General features: G+C 36.4%; 2 protein-coding genes across 2 annotated transcripts; both read left to right on the top strand.

Annotated features, from left to right (window-relative positions):
• Positions 1-656: 656 nt before the first annotated feature.
• LOC114544372 (phthiocerol synthesis polyketide synthase type I PpsC-like) lies at positions 657-9,054 on the top strand. Its single transcript, XM_028563030.1, is given in 12 exon segments — positions 657-1,071; positions 1,074-1,322; positions 1,325-1,463; positions 1,465-1,627; positions 1,738-2,079; positions 2,136-2,231; positions 2,389-3,769; positions 5,241-7,436; positions 7,481-7,789; positions 8,327-8,605; positions 8,835-8,968; positions 9,028-9,054. Coding segments are annotated over 12 exon segments (5,730 nt in total).
• Positions 9,055-9,934: 880 nt separating this feature from the next.
• LOC114544374 lies at positions 9,935-14,118 on the top strand. Its single transcript, XM_028563031.1, has 7 exons — positions 9,935-10,095; positions 11,053-11,188; positions 11,355-11,539; positions 12,180-12,404; positions 12,564-12,864; positions 13,322-13,432; positions 13,849-14,118. The coding sequence occupies exons 1-7, from the start codon at positions 10,030-10,032 to the stop codon at positions 14,043-14,045; spliced, it is 1,221 nt and encodes a 406-aa protein (XP_028418832.1). The 5' UTR covers positions 9,935-10,029; the 3' UTR covers positions 14,046-14,118.
• The last annotated feature ends 8,856 nt before the right edge of the window (positions 14,119-22,974 follow it).

Genomic DNA, 22,974 nt, shown 5'->3' with positions numbered 1-22,974 from the left:
GAAACCATCAGAACTTGGTTGTTGCTGGAATTTCAATTATTTTGATATCGTGGTTGTTTATTAATCACTTTGTGTAATATTTTGTCTTATATGGGGATTCGGTGCTCTTATATTTGAACTATTTGGTCTGATGTACATCTGGAATGTCTCTTTGAACTCAATCTCTATGATCAACCTTGTTATGGCTTTGGGATTTTCTGTAGATTACAACGCACATGTCGCTTTCCACTTTGTTTCTCCAGGGCAACAACTCCCGAACTCCGTGTCATCGATGCTCTAAGCAAGGTAGGCGGCAGTGTTTTTAGGTGGGCTTAGCACATTCCTTGGAATGATGCCAACGGGATTTACCTCCTCCATGGTATTTCAGACATTTTTCAAAATGTTTGTTGGTATCGTTTTTCTTGGTTTACTTCATGGTTTGGTGATACTACCTGTGTACCTGTCTCTACTTGGAAAGCTCTTTAATCTTCGTGAAAGTAACCTTGACTTGTCAATCATGAAGTGGTTCAACATTACGAAAAGATACAAATCTAGTAGAAATACAAGCCGAGTTTATCTGAATTAGACGCAAAAACCAAACAGTCCAATCCAATTGCCATTGTCGGAATGAGTTGTCGTTTTCCAGGTGTGCAAACTCGAAAGATGCATTTTGGGATATGTTGGTGGAAGGGCGATGTAGTATTGGCTCTTATCCAATGAACAGGCCAGACGCAAGGGAGTTCACAGATTCGTTTAACCCAGGGAAGCACACACCAGGGAAGCATTACGTCCTTACCGGCGCATTTCTTGAAAATATTACAGGATTTGATGCTCAATTTTTTGGAATATCTCCAAGCGAAAGCCGTTCAATGGATCCCCAACAGCGAATACTTCTTCAAGTTGTCTTTGAAGCGATTGAAGACGCTGGCATACCCCTTGAGGACTTACAACAATGTCGAACTGGCGTTTATGTTGGATCTATGTGCACGGAATATAGTGCACTGGTTTTTGATCATTCGAATATTAGAAAGATTGATCAGTTCTCGTCAACTGGCTGCTCTATGTCAGTTATAGCCAATCGCATTTCTTTTTCGCTAACCTAACTGGCCCTAGCATCGCTTTGGATACTGCTTGTTCCTCGTCTTTGGTTGCTTTGGACATTGCATTTCAACACTTACAAACTGGCGAGTGTGACGCAGCTATAGTTTGTGCCCCTAATATAATTCTCATTGGAAACCAATTTCACACGGCATGCTGCAGAACTGGGCTGTTAGCCGAAGATGGTCGTTGCAAATGTTTTGATATCAAAGGTGACGGCTATGGGCGAGGAGAAGGTGTAGCTGCATCTTAATAAAACCTACCCAAACAGCCTTAGATGATAGAGATAATATCTATGCAGAGGTCTTGGCTTGCGGAACAAATAATGATGGCCAAACAGCGATTCCAATGACAGCACCTAGTCAGGTAACACAAGCCGCTCTTTTTAAGAGTTCTTCAAGAGTCAGGTCTGACCAAGGACGATATAACATACGTGGAAGCACATGGCACCGGTACAGCCGTTGGAGATGTCGTCGAAATGGGATCACTATCAGCAGTCTATGGCAATAGTGGCAAAAGATTACTTCGTGTAGGATCAGTGAAATCAAACGTAAACCATACGGAGTCAACAGCAGGTTTAGCTGGACTAATCAAGACATGTCTGATGATAAAACATGCCAATTTGTTCCTACTATTAATGTTCAACAAGTTAAACCACAGCTCATGATGCCTGAAAGAAAAATGGTGGTTCAAGTTTCCAATGAAACTTGGAAAACCGAGGATGATAAGCCGAGAACCGCCGCGGTATCTTCGTATGGATTCGGCGGCGCAAATGCCCATGCAATCATTAGGGAAGTAACTACAAAGCCAACTATAATCCCAAGCAGAAATTCATCCAACAGAGTTCTAACATTGTCGGCAGCGTCGAAAGAAGCATTGAGAGCAATGGCTAAAAAGGTGTCCTTATCGCTAAAGATAAAGCCTGATGACGACGAACTTCTTAAAGATAATATTTGTTATTCCCTCAACGAAAGGTACACAATGCAACTTTATCGCTTGGCGGTTAGCTTTATTCATTTCAAGATGCAGCTAAGGCATTAGATATGTTCTCTGATCAGGAAAACGGATGGGAAGATTGGTGGCTACAGGGGCCGTCACTAAGCCGCGTCGTGAAGTCGTATTCCTCTATGGTGGTCAAGGTGCACAGTGGTATGGTATGGCAAGAGAAATGCTAGTTCATGAGTCAAAGTTCAAGGAAAGCATTGAAAAAATTGACGCACTCCTTAAACAATACCAAGCCCCCTGGTCCTTGATTTCTGAGCTCAAGAAACCCGCAGAAACGTCGCGAATTCATGAAAACCAATCGGACAGACGGCTCTGTTTGCCATACATTTTGCTTTAACCGAGCTACTAAAATCATGGGGTGTTTTACCGTCCGCGGTTATTGGTCATAGTCTTGGAGAAATATCTGCAGCCTGGGCATCTGGAGCATTAAATTTGAATAAAGCTTTGCAGTTGGTTTTGTTTCGCTCTCAACTTCACGAGAAATGTTCACCAACAGGATGTATGGCTGCCATTGGGATGACAGAAAAGGAAGCTCGACATATGCTGCAAGATCTTCAACTGACAAATGAGGTCGACGTTGCCGCCGTGAATAGCCCAGGTAATGTTGTGTTATCTGGTAGCAAAAGGTCAATGGAGCTGGTGGAAAACCATGTGTCCAGTGAAAGAAGCAATCTTTTTTGGAAGAAACTTACTACGACTCGAGCATACCATAGTAGAGAAATGGATGAAATAAAGCAAGCATTCCTTAATCTCACAAAGGATTTCAAAGTTTGTGAAACTTCAAGCAATGTGCCATTTTATTCAACTGTTACCGGCACTAAGTTGCCCGGTAATCTCTTATCACTTGACCATTGGTGGCGTAACATCCGACAAGCGGTTTTACTGGAGCCCGTATTAAAAAAGATGTTTTCGGATGGTCACCGGTTCTTTATTGAAATAAACGCAGTACCTCAGCTTTCATACCATGTTCGTCAGACTTGGTCTCACAATCATCCGTCAGATTCTCTACGTTCAAACGACGTCGTTGTGGTTCAAACTCTACCAAAACAATCAGTGAAAAGCCAGCACTTATCATTTCTTCAAAACTGCGTGGCTCGCCTCTTCGCAAATGGTGTTCCCTTATCTTGGAACAAAGTGCAAGGCTCGGGATCGAAAACATTTTTCCCCCGTCCAACATATCCTTGGCAAGAAACAAAGTATTGGTACCGCGAATCGCATCCACCAGAATGTGTTACATTTTACGATGAGCACAAGACTAATGAAGAAAATAAGAAAACCACCAAATTCCATCCCCTTCTTGGTAAAGTAGTCCCGACGGAAACGTTCAGTGGTTTGCTGGCTTGGGAATCTGAAATCAATTTGCACGATGTTTCGTATCTCCAGGATCATAAATTTTCTCAATCTTCAAACCCCTTGATACCTGCCGCTGTTTATATAGAGATTGTATTTGCTATGTCCTTGCACTTGTCTCCACGGGCAGCGCCTGATGTTCGAAACATCAGTTTCGATAGTCTACTGTCCATATCCGAGAATGACTCGCACAAGATAAGAACACGTCTTCTACCTGAAAAATCCCTTGGTGGAAATAAATCATTTCAGATCTCTGCAGTGGAAAGCGACGAGCGAGAATTAACTGTCTCTCAGGGTTCCATTCAGATTGGTATTGATGATGGATATAGATCGAAAGGTAAACCGAATACATTTCTAGCAAATATTTTGAACGGCGTACGCAAATGATAGTGATATAAGACTAGCTAAATTGTATAAATATAATGCCTATACCAAAGTTTAATGTACAGTGTTTCAAAAAAAAACTTTGCAATGCATTTTATTATTGAAAAATTTAGGATTTATTAGTGTCAAATAAGGAATGACGTCAAATAAGGAATTTCATTACGTCAAATAAGGAATTTTGTGCAACTTAATTCAACAAAAGAAAACTGATTTGCAATTCCCAATTTGACATGATGTCCGGTATATTTAAATGCTAATAAATCCATCAAAAGTTTTCCATAACAAAATGTGATTGGACAGTTTTTTAAAATACCTTAAACTTTTGATCTATTCAAACATCGCAACCATGGTATAGACACTTATGCAGTATGCATGCAGTGATATTAATCTTGCGTGATAGTGATCATAACCTCAAAGCGTGATAGTGATGTATAGGTAACTATTTAAAACACGAGAGGGAGCATTTTATAATATTTAAATCGCGATGCGAAGCCGGATGTTTTAATGTAATATATATTTAGTGAAAATCATTTAGTGAAATCATTCAGCGAAAGATTGACTGAAATGAAATCAATTTTATTATTATTAAATGTTATTTACAGACACTAGTCCCGTCAGTTACCACTGATTTCCACGGGGGCGTCTACTTAATTACACTATGAGCTATGACATATACAAATAGAATTATGAGCTATAATATATACAAATAAGTGTTGACACAATAAATATAGATCGGCCTGCTTCACTGAGTTTATGAGCCTCTTGAAATAGCGAATTGATTGAGCAGACTTAGCTTCATGCTAAAGACAGTTCCATAATACAGCTCCTATATATTTAAAATTTATTTGGAGAAACTCTTTCTTAGGTCTCAGAATTAAGAAATCAGTATTGTAATTTCTCAGTTTATAACCATTTTCATTTACACTTCGCTCAGAAAAGGATTTGCGAAGGCATGGGGCAGTACCGTTTTTAGAATATTATGTACGAGAACTGCTTTGCTAGACTTATATTTAGTTTTGAGATTTTTGCATCCACTTTCCCACTTTTTTTTAGTAACAGCCCACAGTTGTCCCAAAGAGGGGAACAATAATCAAAATATGGTTTAATTAAGGCTTTGTAAATGGTGTGCATAGTTTCATCAATTGCCCATCTATAGTTATGTTTTCATGCAATGTCTATTTCGCTTATAAAATGGTATTTATGGTAGCTATATATTATGTAGTATATATAAAAAACTACTCGCTCGATCTCGTCGTATATGGCTGATAGCCATATCATTAAAAATACTAAATAATGACAGCTATATTATTATAACTTCTGGGTTGCACCTAAACGACGCCATAATTGCTACAAGGCGTCGTGTCCAGGTAGAAAGCGCAGTGCTTATCTTCATTTAACGCTTATTCAAAGCTTTTTCATTTTAGAAGTCTCCCAGAAAGGAAATCCGTACGATATTGAAATTCTTAAATCTTCAATGGAAGAATGGTCAAGGGCAGATTTTCTTAAAGCTCGTGAAACTGCGGGTTTCGCATTCGGTCCTCAGTTTGACTTGATAGTCAGGGCGTGGTCCAGTGGCAATGAAGCCCTTTCTCTCATATGTCCGACTGAAGAAATCGCTAATACAGAAGAATATGTCTTGCATCCTTCGGTGATTGATGCATGTTTACAGACAACCATTCTGTTGGACATCAAATCTGTCGTTAAAGCTGTGCCAAAGGAGATTAAACGCATCAACATTTTGAAACAGACGACGTGCACGCAGCAGTTTTATGCTCACGCAAAGATCGTAGAATCAGAAAAAGGAGAGGCGTTTAACATTTTCCTTTTGGATCAGTGTGGCCGTGCTTTGATGATTATTGACCAGTTTACTATAGAAGAAATACTGTCAGATCGAGAGGAAGTGAAATTTGATAACGCAGTGTTCACATTTGGTTGGCAGCAGTTGGCGTCTGGCTCTTCAAAAGTTCGTGAGCATTACGTTTGGCTGATTCTGAGAGACCAAAGTAAATTTGCTGAACGATTTGCACAGCATGTCCTGCAAAGCGGAAGTGTTCATTTTGTTGACAAACAAGATACCTCAGATGAATCTCGTGATGCATTTTCCCGATCGCTAGATAAAGTATTGGGGAAAATAGAAGCTAATCAAAAGCTAATGGTGATCAATTTCTGGCCTGTGGATGCAAGCAAATTCAATATCGATACGCGCAACTTTGATGCTGCTCATAGCTCTGCGTTTGAGAGCTGTCTTTTGATTTCTCAAGAAATTTTAAAGAGAGAAGAGTTTCTCAAACAGATTCAGCTTGTGTTCATCACTTCAGGAGTGATTTCAATTCCTCAACTAGAACGAAGTTCTGATGATACTTTTCCATGGTCTGGATCTGTATTTGGATTTAGAAGAACCTTCTCAGAAGAAATCACTGTCCCCACTGCCTCTGTGATTGATTTGCCGGCCAATCCTAGCGATGAAGATTTCCATGCAATTGCACAAGACATTGAAAAAACATTGCTAGAAGAAGAGATTGTATATAGAAATGGTGAACGGTATGTCAATCGTATTCAAAAGTTTGATCCTGACGAGTCCAAATGTACGAAAAGGGAATCACCTTTAGGGGAAGATGGAGCACTAAAGCCTGTAAAGATGGCGAGTTGGTCAGGTCAGTGGTTTCTACAGAAAGGGTCAAAAGAACGGATTGGAGAAATTGAAGTCTACTATGCCTGTCCTATTCTTCATAAGCATTGGAAAGATCTGAAACCGAACGATCTTATTTCAATTGCTGGGAAAATGTGCAATGGACTGGAGGCAAACAATGATCCCTTTGTGTTGGGCATCTGTAAAATTGATAATCTTGGAAGTTACGTTGCCGCAGAGGAAACCTGCTTCACGGAGATAAAAGCCATTTTCACCACTCAACAAGCTGTGTCCATTGGATTTCCCATGGCAATGTCTTACTACATTCTCACAAATCTTCTTTGTGGCATAGAAGGTGATAAGAAAGTTCTTGTCTATCATCAAAGTGAAGAAGTATGCTACATTTTTGCTTGCGTTGCCGCGTCTGTAGGTATAAATGTTGTGTGTCTTGTTCACAATCCGTCAAGTAAAGATCGATTTGGAGAGTTATTGGTTGTAAGTGAAAACGAAGTAGCGAAAGCTGAACATAAGGATAATAGCTGTAAGGATTTTGATGCTGTTTGCCTTCTGAGCAGAAGCAGTACTTATGTCACAGGTGAAATACTGAAACATCTTAAACAAGGAGCAAGTGTTATTACATGTACCCTCGACGGGGCCGAAATTATGATGCTTAACTCATGGGTTTACGTGAAAGATGTTCGCTTTATTTTGACTAGTTTACAAGACATAACTAAGAGTTCTGCAGATTTTTCCATGCTATTGGATTCGTGTTATTCAGTCTTGAAAGCGAAAGGGCTTTGGAACAAGCTTCTAGATATAGCTCAAAAAGCATCGAGCATATACGATGTTATGCAACGTGGCGATGAATCCAATAACCGATGCCTACCTGAAGTTGAACGAAAAGGGAACTTTGGTTTAAACATAATTTCTGTGAAGCCAGAGACAGTTCCTGGGCAGGTTGATTTCTATAATCTACCTCTTGACATCAATGGTTTAAAAAATGATCGAACTTATCTTGTCATTGGGGGGTTCGAGGTTTTGGATTCCAAATCGCAAGATGGATGGTTGAAAATGGGGCAAAAACAGTCATGTGTACAGCGCGGTCACCACCAAGTGACGAAAAGATTGCGGAGGTCCAACAATTAGAGAAGAAAACTGGATCTCGTATCCTTCTACGTCAAGCAGACGTCACATCTTGGGATGAAATGAATGCCATTAGAAGCGAACTAGAAAGTCTACCTGATGTAGCTGGAATCGTTTTTACCGCTATGGTATTGGCCGACCAGTTTCTCAAGAAAGCCGATTTGAAGACATGCAGAAATGTTGTAGGGACAAAGGTGAAAGGTAAGTCTTTTCATTATAGCCCTTCACGCTATTGAATTGTACCCTAGATCGACAATTTTATTTTTAATTACCACGATCTCTGCTAATCGTGCTTAAAGAAAGCCTTTACCCATAAATAATGAACTATGCCTTTGTTAATTATCAATAATGAACAATAATCTCTTTGTAATACATTTGTTAATTACTCCGGCGTGAACGACGGAGTTGAAAATTCGCTTGTTTTTTTTTGTTTTTTTATTATTTTTCGTCGCAAGTGTGTTTTGGCGCAAAATATACTTGTATTTGAAATGTGTATGTGACCGTATTTTTCTAAGTGACAGTTTTGTCTCCCGAGAGTTGTGGTGCACACCTTTGGTTAATTTCCCGATGCGCGATTCGATTTCGCTTGCATGATATGGCAATTCTCGGTCTATTGCTATTCCCATTTATACCGTAATAATATTATTATAATTCGTATAATAATTGTGAAAACCATGTACTATTACCATTTTTAATTAAAAAATATCTTAATATAGCTATCTTTTATTTTTCTAATAGGAAGTGTTATCCTTCACCAACTCAGTCTTTCGATGGATCTAGATTTCTTCATTATGTTTTCCTCAATATCTGGAGTTCTTGGTAATGTTGGGCAAGCATCTTACGCTGCAGCTAACACATTTTTAGACCAACTATGTGAATATCGTCGAAACAAGCTTGGCCTGCCTGCTTTGTCTATTAACTGGGGACCGATCAGTGGTGCTGGAGTACTGGAAAGAAATGCAGATATCACATCAGTCCTGGAAACCTACGGATTTTTTGCTCTTCACTATACGCAAGGTATATTCAGAATAACAACTTGAAACACATTCCTGCAGAACTCCTAGCTACTTCAAATCAAGAAAATAATCCATTAAGCTAGGCACATTATGAAATTACTCAATAAGAAAGAATTGAATCGGTGGCAAATTTTTTGGTACAAAAATATTGTCGCAACATTGTATTGGTTATAAGTATACATAATTATTCACCCACTTGGCAATGATTTTTCAGGTCTATATTTTTTCAGCAACTGAGTTTATGGAACGCATCATTCTTAAAAATTTTAACGAAGCTCAAGTTTGCATATCTCCTGTGAATTGGCAAGTTTATCTTAGAACTCATAATTCTCTGAGGTTCCAATGGAAACGAGAAGAAACGCTGGTAGTCTTGGACAATTTAATGACATTGGAGAGCCTAGCACTACTACCGTTGGATTTGAGAATTCAAAAAGTTCAAGATTTCATTAGGCGTTTGCTCAGTTCGTGGTCAGGTAGTGAGGCCTCTGAAGTGGACTTAAACATCGGTCTGTACAAGTTTGGAATCGATTCAATTGCTGCAACAAATATGAAACATCGAATTGAAAACAACATTGGGGCTAAATTTGAGGTAAGTCTCTTGATGAAAAAAGAGATCAATGAGCCAGCAAAAATGTTATAAGATACTCAAAAGTGCTTTTTTTTACTCGTGTAGCTATAATTGTAGGAGAAACCAAATTTGCTATTACTTATTAATGAAACGATGCACTAATCAGTTATACGACGGAAAATTGCACTCGTGTGTAAGAATCACGATCTTTTTCCTTCCAATACGAGCTCATAACACCTATCCTTCTTTTTCGACTAATTTCTTAAAGAAATTCACGCACTATTAAGAGTAGACACTTAACAATTATTAAACGAGAGCGTTTCACGAGCATTTAGCGAAATATAAGTTGGGATAATGTTCTAATTGTCTCAAAAGCGAGCAATTTTCTCTCGATTTTGCATAATTTAACCACATTTATGAAATTAATACGCTATCTCTAATATATTTATAATATCATCCTTCACTCTATGTAAGTTTTATTTAAATTAAGCGCCAATAAAATTATGCATGGATGAAATGCTAATTCGGGTGTTTTTCCTCAACATATAGGCTTATTACTTTATCCAACCAAATGTGAATGGTCTAAGAATCGTTAATGATATTCTGGAACAAATAGAAAACGTAGAATCGACGAGTGCGGACAATGAATCCTCGGAAGAAGTAAAGCAAAGGAAACCAAGTTTGTCAAGTAACGATGAAGAAGATAAAAAAATATTTCACCTGAAATTAACTACAATGACACAGTTAAGATTGGAAGAATTAACAATGGGCTTGAGCTGCAGAACATAAATATTCCTTCAAATCCAGAGAAAGTTATTCCAATTTATACTCCAGATAACGTATTTGTTAAAGTATTTATGACACACTCCAGCGAAAAGTCGGCGCTTGGACTAGCGTCATTCGCGCAAGGTTTCCAAAAACAGGTAACGATTTCAAGCAACTTGGTCCGGTTGCAGGGTAAAAAATCAGATTCTTATTATATCAGATTCATAAATTATATATGGATAAAAAAACAAACTATTAACAGTTATTGCATGACGCTGAGCATGATATTGAACAATTATTGGATGAGGTTTTTGTGATATGCAGAGTTATCAAGGTCGGGGTAAGCGTTATCGCTTACCGAGACCTTGATAACTCTGCATATCACAAAAACGAATTCAATAATTGTTTTATTATAAATTTGAAGAATAATAAACATAGTATTAACGAATGAATTCAAATGAAACCGCTTGTTAACTACCGCAGGCTCACTAGCAGATAACTCAGTTATCTGCTAGCAGATAACTGAATTTTGCGTGATTGCGCGATTTATCTGTCAACTATTAGCCAGTCAAATTGCTTTTACTACTATAATGTATAATAACAAGAAATATTTGGACCAAGGCCAATGCTATCTGCCGAAGCGAAGCTAATAATTGTTTAATGTCGTTGTAAGTGACAAGTCAGTGAAAATTGTCTGTAGGCTCTTACCCAATCAGAATCTAGGTAGAACCAAACTTGTATCAATTAAGATGCATAAAGTTATCAATCAATAATAATATCAATTACGACCTTACGCTGGGTTTGACGAAAAACCATATAAAACTGCAAATCTCGAGGCATTTTTATGCCCTGATTGATAGAAATAAAAAATTATAGGTAAATAAAAAATTATACGTGGTTTAAAAACACTTTACCGCAGTAAGTTACGCTGTATTACATGAATTAAGGCAGTGTCTAAATCTATCCTATCTATCTAAAATGCAAGTTCAGGGGATATACGCAATTATTATATGTACATATGAAGTGATTCTCCATCATTTCACAAATTAAATTATTTAATGCTTGCATCTGGTATAGAGTGATGGCATTCGTTCATCAGTTATTATTTTTTTCAGGCACATGTTGCATTATATGGTATTGGAGTGGACGATACGTCATTTGAGAGGAGTGAATATGGAACGGTGCTGACACTCGCTCGTAGATATGTAGATTTAATAAAAAAAATCCAGCCTGAAGGTCCATTTTATCTTGGTAAGAACAAATTATATGAAAACTATATTGTTACCAACTAGAAATTAAAAATAATAAATTTTACCGTATCGTGTCATTCAAGAGGGGTCTTTTAGTTACATCAGTTACGTCAGTTATTGTAGCTGGATGCTCGCTCATGCCCACGATTTTTGAAACGCATTTTCAGCTGGCTACTCGTTCGGCGGTCTGTTGGCTTACGAAATGGCGAGTGAGCTGAAAAGAAATGGTGAAACTGTTGCAATGGTGTTCATGGTGGATACGTTCGCATGGCACCCTAAAGCCCTAACAAACGGTAAAGAATTGATGCGAAAGACCACCGAGTTAACCTTAAAGTCAACGGAAAAATATGTGGTAAAGAAAAATATAAATTTTCCTATATTACTCAACGGGGAAAATAGTTATATAGTTATTTTTATTCTTGTTTTTCAATTAGTTTCTATGTTTGGCAAAGTGGATCCTGTGTTTGAGAAACATCCGTTGAACTTTTGCTTTGAATTAATTTTGAAACTAGAAAAATTTTAAGTAAAATATTTAACAAAACCATCCTAAAATTGTTAAAATGGGAAGCTTTGTTAATTAATATACAATTTTTCAATATTTTGGAAACACAAAATTTTTCCAATTATGCTCATTTTGGGTGGCTTTTTTTGATGTTCAACCCGGTGACGGATTGGTTTCTCTTTTTAAAAATTGAGTTTCATAGTGGTTCTTTGTAACTTCGAGAATCCAAGCCCTAAATATATTTTTCGATTGGTTTCGTTATTTCGATAATGATTAAGTATGTTGTTTAATGAGAATTCAAACTGTTTACTCAGGATGAATGAATTTGAACACTAAAAGAAATTTTGATAAACCAATGCTTTACCTTTGTCCCAAAACATGAACAGATCACTGCTTTGGTTTTTTGTTTTTTCTTTGTCGTAAATAATTATGCACGGTTGGGCGAACAGAAAATGCTGATACATGTTACATTGTATAAATTCCTTCTCAGACAAGACGACTGCTCGAAAAAATTGCTTTCGTCGAAATGGGTAAGAGTAAACATGACGTCAATGATTATTACGAGGAATTGCAACATCAGGAAAAGGTTATTGATGTTTTGGAGGATGAAGCTGCTGAAAAGAATATTGTGCTTCGTTTGAAAGAAAGAATTGAGACAACTAAGTACGAAGTCAGATCTGCTGCTGAAGCTCATTTAGATTGGCAGCCTTCTAAGGTATATAACATTCAGTTTATCATGGTATTTTATCAACAAGGAAGAATTGCTTGACATTTACATTGTAACGACCGATTTTCTTGTCTTTTGGCAATAATTATTAAATACTCAATAGTGTGTACCTAAGGGACCGATGAATTAGAATTTCTCTTTTTAAAGGTATCCTATGACGGGGTATTGACATTCGTTTGCTGTGACGAAACTAAGTCATTCTCTCTTAGCAAGCCAGAGATATGGAAAACGTTAGTTGAGAGAATGGATTTCCTTTACGCCCCTGGAAGTCATCTAAAAGTACGAGATGGAGCTAGTGGAGAAACGTGTGGATCCATGATAATGACAACAGCAGCAATGAGCTACCTTTCCAAATCTCTACACCACAATTTCCAGGCTGTAAGAACAAGGCGTGAAGAGAAATTGGTGGAATTTCTAAAGCAAGGAATTGTTATCTGGATGCTTTCAAGTAAGCAAAATATTAAGTAATTTAGCTTGGTGCAACACGTGAGTATTTAACACTGCAAAGCTTTCGGTCCGTTGAACCGGCCGGGCCTTCATCAGTGCAATTACCTGAAATTAATTACCTGCAATTAACGGTCCGAAAGCTTTGCAGTATTAAATACTTACGTAGTGTACCTACAAGCTAAATTACTTAACGACTGTCACCGGCCATGCAAACATACAAGAATATTAAGCAAAATATTTTTATTGGGTAACGTGCTTCTGAAGAAATATAGCTGCGAAAGCATCGGCAATCGAGCTGGGGAATCCTATTCTTAATTATAGGGGTCAAATATTGTACGGCTATTTTAAAGCCCCATTTTGAAACCATTTTTAAGGAGCCTTTTGTTTGGTCACTTTTACAGCGTGACTTCGCACATGCGACACATCTTAAATCGTTAATTTATTTGTTTTGCATCTAGGTTTCTCAAAATGGGTGAAAGGCACTCTCCAGTTAGATTCCGAAGAAACAGTGTTTAATTTTGAATATAAATCCTTAGGATTGTTTACAGTACGAAAATTTTTTATCAAAGGTAAGCCCCAGATTACGAATACCAACCTTTTGGGCCAATATAAACTTTTGATCTGAATGAGAAAAATTATTAGTATCTTGAAAATTATCGAATTAAATAGAGGTTGGATTTCAGTTCATTGAAATACAGCCGCAGTGTCAAAAGGAACGACATAGTCGAGGGCCGGGTGCCACCCCGCACCGCACACTGTATAGCTCCCAAGATGTTGCTCTTTCGTCCACAAAGACACCCTTCTTTGAGGCCTCAATTATGTCTTCTTTGTGGCGTTCATTATTATGTGTTGTAATAGTTGGTCAAAGATTTTTTCTTTTGAATACCGCCCTGTTACCCTCATTAGATCAAAACATAAACAAAAGACGATTTTTAGGTTGATAGAGTATTGCATGCATATTCATGTGATTACTTTACTTTTTAAGATTTGACAAACATCATGCCTGGTAGGCATGTTGATGAAATCCGTAAACGCCATGGCAACAATCCTTTCATTGATTTCCTCACTTGTATGTTGACCAAAAACGGCGGGCTTTGGACGTTTCATTCTTTGGATTTTCAGCGGCTCAAATTGCTGGTCGATGCTTTAGAAGCTCTTTTTGGAATACCGTTCGTGCAGTGACGGGAACCACAACGGACAACGGTCAATCATTATAATTTGATAGATGAAGTTAATAAGAAGTGTATTGTTTACCATTAGCATTTTTATTAAAACAACTTGCACTCATGGATTTGTTGCAGTGTAGTTTACTAAGTTTAGGAACAAAAGGAACTTAATTGTTCTAGGCAAAGTAAGATAAATCTTAGTAAAGCGTAGAACATAAATCCATATATGCAACCTAAATTACAATATTACTTTTTTATATATTACAAACAATATTACATTCTCTAAAAATATTTTCTATTTTGTGTTTGTGATCTTCCACGGGAAAACACACGTTAATGCTGTCGATTAACTTCGTTAGTTTGTTACTATTTACTAACCGTTGTCGTTGGTTAGTTCGCGTAAACGGTAGACGCTTCAAATGTTCGTTCAAAAGATTTTAGAAAACGGTCGTAACTTGAAAGTCCTGTCCCAAAAACATGAAAAACCCTATACAGTAAGCTGTAAGCATTAAACATTATGGAGTTTGGAGTTTTATTAAAACAAATCTGAATGGCAGCTACGTAGGATGTTGAATTGTACATGCAGAATTTTCTTACTAACCTGATATACATTCAAAACTATTACACAACATTATATATTAAAAATTAACATGATAGAGACTACGACATGGACTACGATACTGGACAGCATAAACAAATTAGGAAACCGACTAGTTCTACAAAATTAAATCAAGATATTTATTATTACGTAGATTATACTTATTTTAAGCTTTAGGGATTTAGAGAAAAGTTTCTTTGAGACTTTAGATTATTTAATATAGCACGAAAAATAAAGAGGTGCACGTTGAACCTTAATGAACAAACGCTGGAAATTCGGCGTGTCTTTAGCAAATCAGATAATTCGGTCTTTGCACTTGGAGTGATTTAGGACCATATCATTTTCTGTGCACCAATCGTCAATTTCATCGATAATAGACAGCATATTGCTGTGAGCACATTCCCCAATTGTTTCGGAGAGACTGGTATCGTCGACTTACTTCCATCTTTCTTTGTGTTTTGTGGCTACATGATTACGAATGATAAGGAGGAAAATGGGTCCAAAGGATTGTACCTTGCAACGAAAATTTAACATATCACTTTGCAGTAATGTATATAATATGTATAATATATATAATACCGGGTGTCTCAAAAAAAGTACCGGTGTTTGATTTAATATGATGTAAAAACTATACCAGGTATGGCTTTCAAATAAGTTTTATAGTATTAAGAAAATGCTAACTTCAATTTTGGTATACAGTGCTAGATCTTTCACCTTATATTCAGTGAGATATAAATGTTTCAAGCCAAACTTCAGTTTTAAAACTGGCGAAAAATCAATTAAGACAACTTAATAAATTTATTTGAAGACATTTTCTATTTTTTTCGCGAGTTCTGAAGTTTTTAAAGAAGTTAGCTTCAATCTTGTATTATTTTATGGTTTACATAAAATACTTTGACCTTTGTTCCTTGTGGGAAATGAAAAATGCCAACATTTCTTGTCCAAAGTTCGCCAAACGCTTTGATTTGCCTCATGGGACCTCAGGCATGCAAGCGAATTAGGATATCGTTATTTTATACCAAGTTGAATATGCTTCAGCTAACAAAAGATCAAAGAGTTTGGGCTCGTATTGAGTATGCAAGGGTAAATAATGCCGAAGAGGTAAGAAGGCGATGGCTAGGACGTTGGCCAGGTGATCGTGCTCCGACTAGAGCAGCAATTAAAAGAACGTACAACAAATTTTTGACAGAAGACACATGTCTTAACCTCAATAAAGGATGGAGTGGAAGGACGAGAACTGGAAGAACGATGGAAAACATTGACCTAGTCCGACAATCTCTGCTAGAAAATGGACAACGTTCCACCAGAAGAAATGGTCTGGGATTAAGTCGATGCACGTTCAATCGCATTGTGAAAATCGACCTGAAATTTCATCCGTATGTTTTAATACGCAGACAGGCATTAAAAGAAGGCGACCCAGCACAACGGCTTGCATTTTGCAATCGATTTGTTGGCACAGTTGACAAAAATCCTGGTTTTCTTGATCAATTTAATAGTTTCTGATGAAGCGGTTTTCACCCTTAACTCTGAAGTAAACTCTCGCAATGTTGTCAGATACGCGCAATATGGTAACGGTCACCCTCGCGAACATTACGTTGAATTCGTTCAAGGTGCCGAACAAGTGATGGTTTGGGCAGGTTTAACAAGAGCTAGTACTATTCTTGGCCCACATTTTGTGGAAGGGAATCTCGACAGCAGAGAGTATTTACGAATTATTCGCTATCATGTAATTCAGAGAGATTTTTGTGAACACAATATTGACCATCGTGTAATGTGGTGGCAGCAAGACAGTGCCCCTTGCCACACCAGCAATGCGACGATGCGATATCTTCGCGGACAGTTTCTAGGCAAGGTTATGGGAAAACGCGCCGATTGGCCCTGGCCTCCTCGATCTCCTGATCTGGCAATTTACGACTTTTTTCTTTGGGGATATTTGAAGCAACAAATCTGGAACGTCCCGCATGAGCAGCAGCCTAGGAATTTGAGACAGCTCCGCCAGGCAGTTATCTTAGCGTGCCAAAGTTTAGATGCACAAATGGTACAAAACGCTTTTTCTGGCGTGGTTAATAGAGCACGACGTTGTATAGGTGTTCAAGGACATGCTTTTTCAGATGTATAAACTATCGAATGTGTTAATATTTTTTATTATGTGTTGTGTTGACAAGAACAGCAATTTAATTAAATGCTAATTTGATCGGCTGATTTAATGTAATTTTAAGCATTTTCAAAATTGCTCCTTCGAAATGAAACTGTATTATTTCATTCAATATTGCTCAAATATATTCAAATCATATATCAAAATTTTATTTAGGCCTTTCTGAATTCAGTGAAGTCTATTCGATTGAAACTCCTTATTCAGTTTTAAAGGTATAACAAATCAAACACCGATACTTTTTTATGAGACACCCGGTATATATAATACATATATATAATAATATAATATATATAATATATATAATATATATAATAATATAATATATATAATATATATAATATTAATAATATATATATATATAATATAATAATATAAATATATAATATATATAATATATAATATATATAATAATATAAATAATAATATAAATAAATATAAATATATAAATATATATATAATATAATAATATATATAATATATAATATATATAATATATAAATATATATAATATAAATATAATAATATAATAATAAATATAAATATATATAATAAATATATAATATATATAATATAATAATATATATAAATATATATAATATATAATAATATATATAATATAATATAATAATATATATATATAAATATATAATATAATAATATAATATATAATATAATAAATATATAATTAAATAATATAATAATATATAATATATATAATATATATAATATATAAATAATATATAAATATATAAATAATAATATATATAATAATATAATAATAAATAATATAATATATATAATATATATAATATATAAATATATAATATAATAATATATATAATATAATATATGTAATAATATATATATAAATATAATATATAATAAATATAATAATATAATATATATAATAGACACTACAATTAAGTGAAGTATCCAAGAAGAAAGAGTGCTCGATATCAAAATTTAATAGAGCGATTAAAATAAAATCAATGAAATATTACAAAATTTTGAATGGGCTATATTGTTCGCTACACTCTGTGTTTCACGTTTCTTCTGAAACGATCATCAGGCGAATGATTACTCTACAGCAGTTAAAGTTTGTGTGATGACGTTTTTGACGTGCTTGCGCTGATACAATTCAAAAAGGTCATGTGGAAAATTTGGGAAAATCTTTGATCGAAATCACCGATTATCACATCTCTATCATTAAACATCCGCGCAAGTCTCTTCTCTTCTGCAACGATAAAACGTGGGTAAAAAAGAACAACCAGTCTCTTTTCGATGTCGCGATGGGAAGTTACGACGGTGCCGAGGTTTGTGAACTGGTCGGTTTGTTCTTGCTGAACAAGTCTAGCCGAAAGCTTTGGGATAGACAACGTTGGGTTGTACAGAGATGACGGATTGCTCATCCTTGAGGGAACGGGAGGTCGTCAGGCTGACCATGCAAGGAAAAATCTCCACAAAATCTTTGATGACTATGGCCTTAAAATCACTGCGGAAATCAACTACTACCTGGTAAACTTTCTTGACGTCACACTCAACCTTATCGAAGGAAATCACCAACCTTTCCGTAAGCCAAACAACGAGCCACTGTATGTTGACGCTAGATCTAACCATCCACCTAGCATCATCAAGCAAATACCGAAGTCAATCAACAAACGTCTATCCTCACTATCCTCCAACGAAAAATCTTTTAAAGAGAGTCTACCGGTTTACGAAGAATCACTCAAACGTTGTAATTATAATATCAGGCTCACCTACTCCGACCAACACAACCCAAGCCAACACCGTCACAATTCACAACGTAAGCGGAACATAATCTGGTTTAACCCACCTTTCAGTAAAAACGTTAAAACTAATGTTGCGCAGAAATTCCTTCAAATAATCGATAAACACTTTCCAAAATCCTCAAAGCTTCACAAGATATTTAACCGCAATTCAGTCAAAGTTAGCTACTCGTGCATGCCAAACGTAAAAAGTGTTATTTCCAGCCACAACCAAAACATCATGAAATCGAACAAAACCTCGTCAGATCGTACAAATTGCAACCGGCGCATCAAGAATGAATGCCCACTCCTTGGTAAATGCCTAACTGAAAGCCACGTTTATAATGCCGAGATTACAACTACAAATCCTCCTGAGTCGAAGAACTACATCGGTGTAACAGCTGGTACGTTCAAGACCAGATACTACAACCACAAGAAATCCATAAACCACCCAGCCTACGAATCCGAAACTGAACTATCAAAGCACACATGGAACCTAAAAAGACTAAACAAACCATTCAACATCAAGTGGACAATTATCAAATGCGTTCCGGCTTACTCAGCGGGCGGACGGTCATGCAATCTGTGCCTGGAGGAAAAAATGGCAATTCTTAAATCCTCGAAGGAGACGACATTAAACAAAAGAAGTGAACTTTTCGCAAAATGTAGACATAAAAACAGATTCAGCGCAAAAAACTTTAAACGCGCGCGCAATTTTTGAATTGTATCAGCGCAAGCACGTCAAAAACGTCATCACACAAACTTTAACTGCTGTAGAGTAATCATTCGCCTGATGATCGTTTCAGAAGAAACGTGAAACACAGAGTGTAGCGAACAATATATTCAAAATTTTGTAATATTTCATTGATTTTATTTTAATAGACATTATATATATATATATATATAATAATATATATATATATATATATATATATATAATATATTATATATATAATATATATATAATATATTATATATATTATATATATATATATATATATTATATATATATATTTATATATATTATATATATATTATTTATATTGTATTTTTTATATATAATATATATTTATTATTAATATATCATATGTAATATATATCGTATTGTAATACATATATAAAACAATTACAAATCTCGCTTATACGATAATTTACAATTGGCTACTTATGGTTACATTTTTACAAAGGCTAAACAAGATTTCATATTACACAAATATATTTTACTACGTAAGTGGTATTACATTAGAATTCATATGTTCATCAAATCATGACAATACTTGTCACCAGTTATTATTGAGGGGTTAGAAAATCCGGGAATATCGGCAAAAACATCTTGAAAATGTTTTGACGGCAGATTATTGGCAATGAAATTTAGAATCGAGTCGTGTTTCCACGTGAATCGATTCAGGTATGGGTTTCAGACATGCAGCGACTATATGAAGCAAGGTCTCCGGATGGAGGCAAAAAGATCAATCAGAAGATGACGATATTCCCCATTTCGTGAGGCTCTCGCGGGTCGTTAAAGAGATATTGGGGAGCTTTAGATTTGACTACAGCTATACGTCTACCGCTACGGGATTCGTCATTTGCGCGCCAATCACGCCACGGTCTGCTATTGCTAGTAAAGGGTTTGCGCGAAAACTTTGTGGCCCTCGCCTCGTCTAGTACGATAATTTTTGAAAACTTGGTAGTCCTGACTACGTGGTGAAGGAATTTTAAAAGGTGTGGCGTTATATCTCTTTTTATTATGCAGAATATTTTCTTATGAACCGGAAGTGGAAGGCCCCCTGTCGGTGAAGTCAAGATTGAATACTGACTCGTTCAATTTCTGCTAAAACACGCTCGGATGTTAAGCCGGTTCTCCACCAGGCGAATATATTCGCGCGAACAGATGAAAAGTAGGAAGCGATTCTACTTTTTCTCATGGTTGTGCTGTTTTTTTGATATAAATCTTCAACCGAATCGACGGCTTCAACTAATGTCAAAATTTCTTACTATTATAAAAGCCAAATGCCTCGTATCTTTATAAAATACAATTTGAATCTTCTTAATTGAGCCATTTTTATTGTATTGTTTGTATACTTATTTACCGTTTAAACAGACATATATTTAAATTCATTAACTTATTGTTTTTTCAGATGGAAAGCGAAAACACAAATGAGACGGGGAAACATCACACGGGAATTACAGCTTTGCACATGTAATAATGTTTCCATAATATACACTACATTTCATTTCTAAAAACCAAATGAAATGTAGCGAAAAAACGATTTTGCATATAATTATTGGACGCAGTGTAGGTGTTACTCTAGCTATTCTCCAATCGTCAACAAATATACCAGAAAAAGTTGAAAGATTAAAGATATAAGTCAGGGATGGGGTAATTTATAATATTGCTAGAAAATTTCAATATTTTTGCAGGGATCCCGTCAACCCCGGTTGCCTTGGATGTTTTGGAAAAAGGTAAAAGTCGAGAAAAGTCTGGTTAGACCAGATCATAGTATGGTTATAGCTTATCCACGAGACATTAGAGATGTGAGACAATACAGAAAATTAAACATGTTAACTGAACTAGAATTGATCGATTGGAATGAAATTACTGCAGTAGGTCAAAGTGTCGATCAAATGGTTGAAAGATTCTATCTAAGTGTTTGGCCAAAATTCGTAAAAAGCTTTCCGATGATTAAAGTGCGAACGTCAAGAAAGGACCCGCCATTTATTTCTCCTTTGGTCAAATATTTGCTAAAACAACGAAAGCGAGCTATTGAGGCCAGAAACAGTGAAGCTAATACTCGCTTACAAGAAAGGATCAATGATCTTATCCGGAAAAATCAACTCATGCTGTAAAGAATGAGAATCGTAAACACCGATTAGCAGCAAAAGGCTTGTGGTGAAATGTCAACAGAGTCACAGGAAGGAAAGATAACAGTATATCAGTTACAACAACTATTGATCCTAACCAAATAAATAGCTTCTTCCAAAGTGTTAGTACTGACCCTCATTATGCTAGACCAGAGTTATTCGAAATTCCATAGAATACCAGAGTTCCTTCGCTTACTGATGAAATGATTCTAAAATATTTTCAAAAACAGAAAGGAACATCATCAGGACCAGATGATCTCCCGTACTGGTTTTGGAAAGAGTTTTGGAAAGAGGCCGATTGCAGAATTGCAAGGCATCACGGTAGTTTAATTACATAGCAGAATTTTTCAACATGGCGTATTGACCAACAATTACGCAAATATTTAATATTTCATTGAAAGTTGCCCAAGTCCCGGTAATGTGGAAGCAAGCTAATATCATACCTATACCGAAAGAATCCACTCTCAGTTCTTGAAATCAGTTAAGACCTATATCCTTGACAGACATTATTATAAGAATATTTGAGAAATGCGTCTACAAAACTAAAATTGCGCACATTGTTCAAGATTTCATCGACTCAGACCAATTTGCTTATACAGATGGACATAGTTCAATCATGGCCTTGATCAAATGCCAACATATGTGGTTAAAATGGATAGAAAAAGACGCCAAATATGTGAGAGTCTTGCGTTTGACAGCAATTTCTCTTAACCAATATATTATCAATTGGATAATAAGTTTTCTCCATGCATCCATCCGCCCGTCCGCCCGTCCGCCCGTCCGCCCGTCCGCCCGTCCGCCCATCCATCCATCCATCCATCCATCCATCCATCCATCCATCCATCCATCCATCCATATTTGAGAAATATTTGAGAAATGCGTCTACAAAACTAAAATTGCGCACATTGTTCAAGATTTCATCGACTCAGACCAATTTGCTTATACAGATGGACATAGTTCAATCATGGCCTTGATCAAATGCCAACATATGTGGTTAAAATGGATAGAAAAAGACGCCAAATATGTGAGAGTCTTGCGTTTGACAGCAATTTCTCTTAACCAATATATTATCAATTGGATAATAAGTTTTCTCCATGCATCCATCCGCCCGTCCGCCGTCCGCCCACCCACCCACCGACCCAGCGCTAGTTCGTCTAGACGGATAATGTTTCTGTTGTGCGTCTTTATAACGAGACAAAAATATTAAAGACGCATTACGTCTTTTTGTGTGAAAACGGCCAATGTGTCTCTTTTGAGGCTAAGGTATAAGAGTGAATAAAATGTCTCGGGGATGAACTCGAGAATGGGTTATAGATAGTATTAAGGTCCTTTGTCAACGAGGCTATTAAAACGTATGTATGCTGTTCATGATCAGTACATGATAATTCTGAAAAATTGTCTTCGATATCGGTGGATAACTGTAACTCGTCTCTTTTTCGTCGTAAGGTACTTTCACTGATACCGAGAATCTGCGCGATCTTGGCCCATGAAAAGTGCAATTCGCGAAGGAATTCAATTTGCTCACGTTGGATAACTAAGGCAGGCCGTCCAGGACCTCGTCCCT

Source organism: Dendronephthya gigantea, unplaced genomic scaffold, assembly GCF_004324835.1.
Source record: "Dendronephthya gigantea isolate DGI-Jeju-01 unplaced genomic scaffold, DenGig_1.0 000750R, whole genome shotgun sequence".
NCBI lineage: Eukaryota > Metazoa > Cnidaria > Anthozoa > Malacalcyonacea > Nephtheidae > Dendronephthya > Dendronephthya gigantea.
This window is presented reverse-complemented; position numbering and strand designations above follow the sequence as displayed.

Coding starts and splice junctions, on each gene's coding strand:
- LOC114544374 (XM_028563031.1), top strand. CDS start 10,030: ATGACACACTCCAGCGAAAAGTCGGCGCTTGGACTAGCGTCATTCGCG. Junction 12,405..12,563: donor TAGATTGGCAGCCTTCTAAG/GTATATAACATT, acceptor CTCTTTTTAAAG/GTATCCTATGACGGGGTATT. Junction 13,433..13,848: donor ACGAAAATTTTTTATCAAAG/GTAAGCCCCAGA, acceptor TTACTTTTTAAG/ATTTGACAAACATCATGCCT.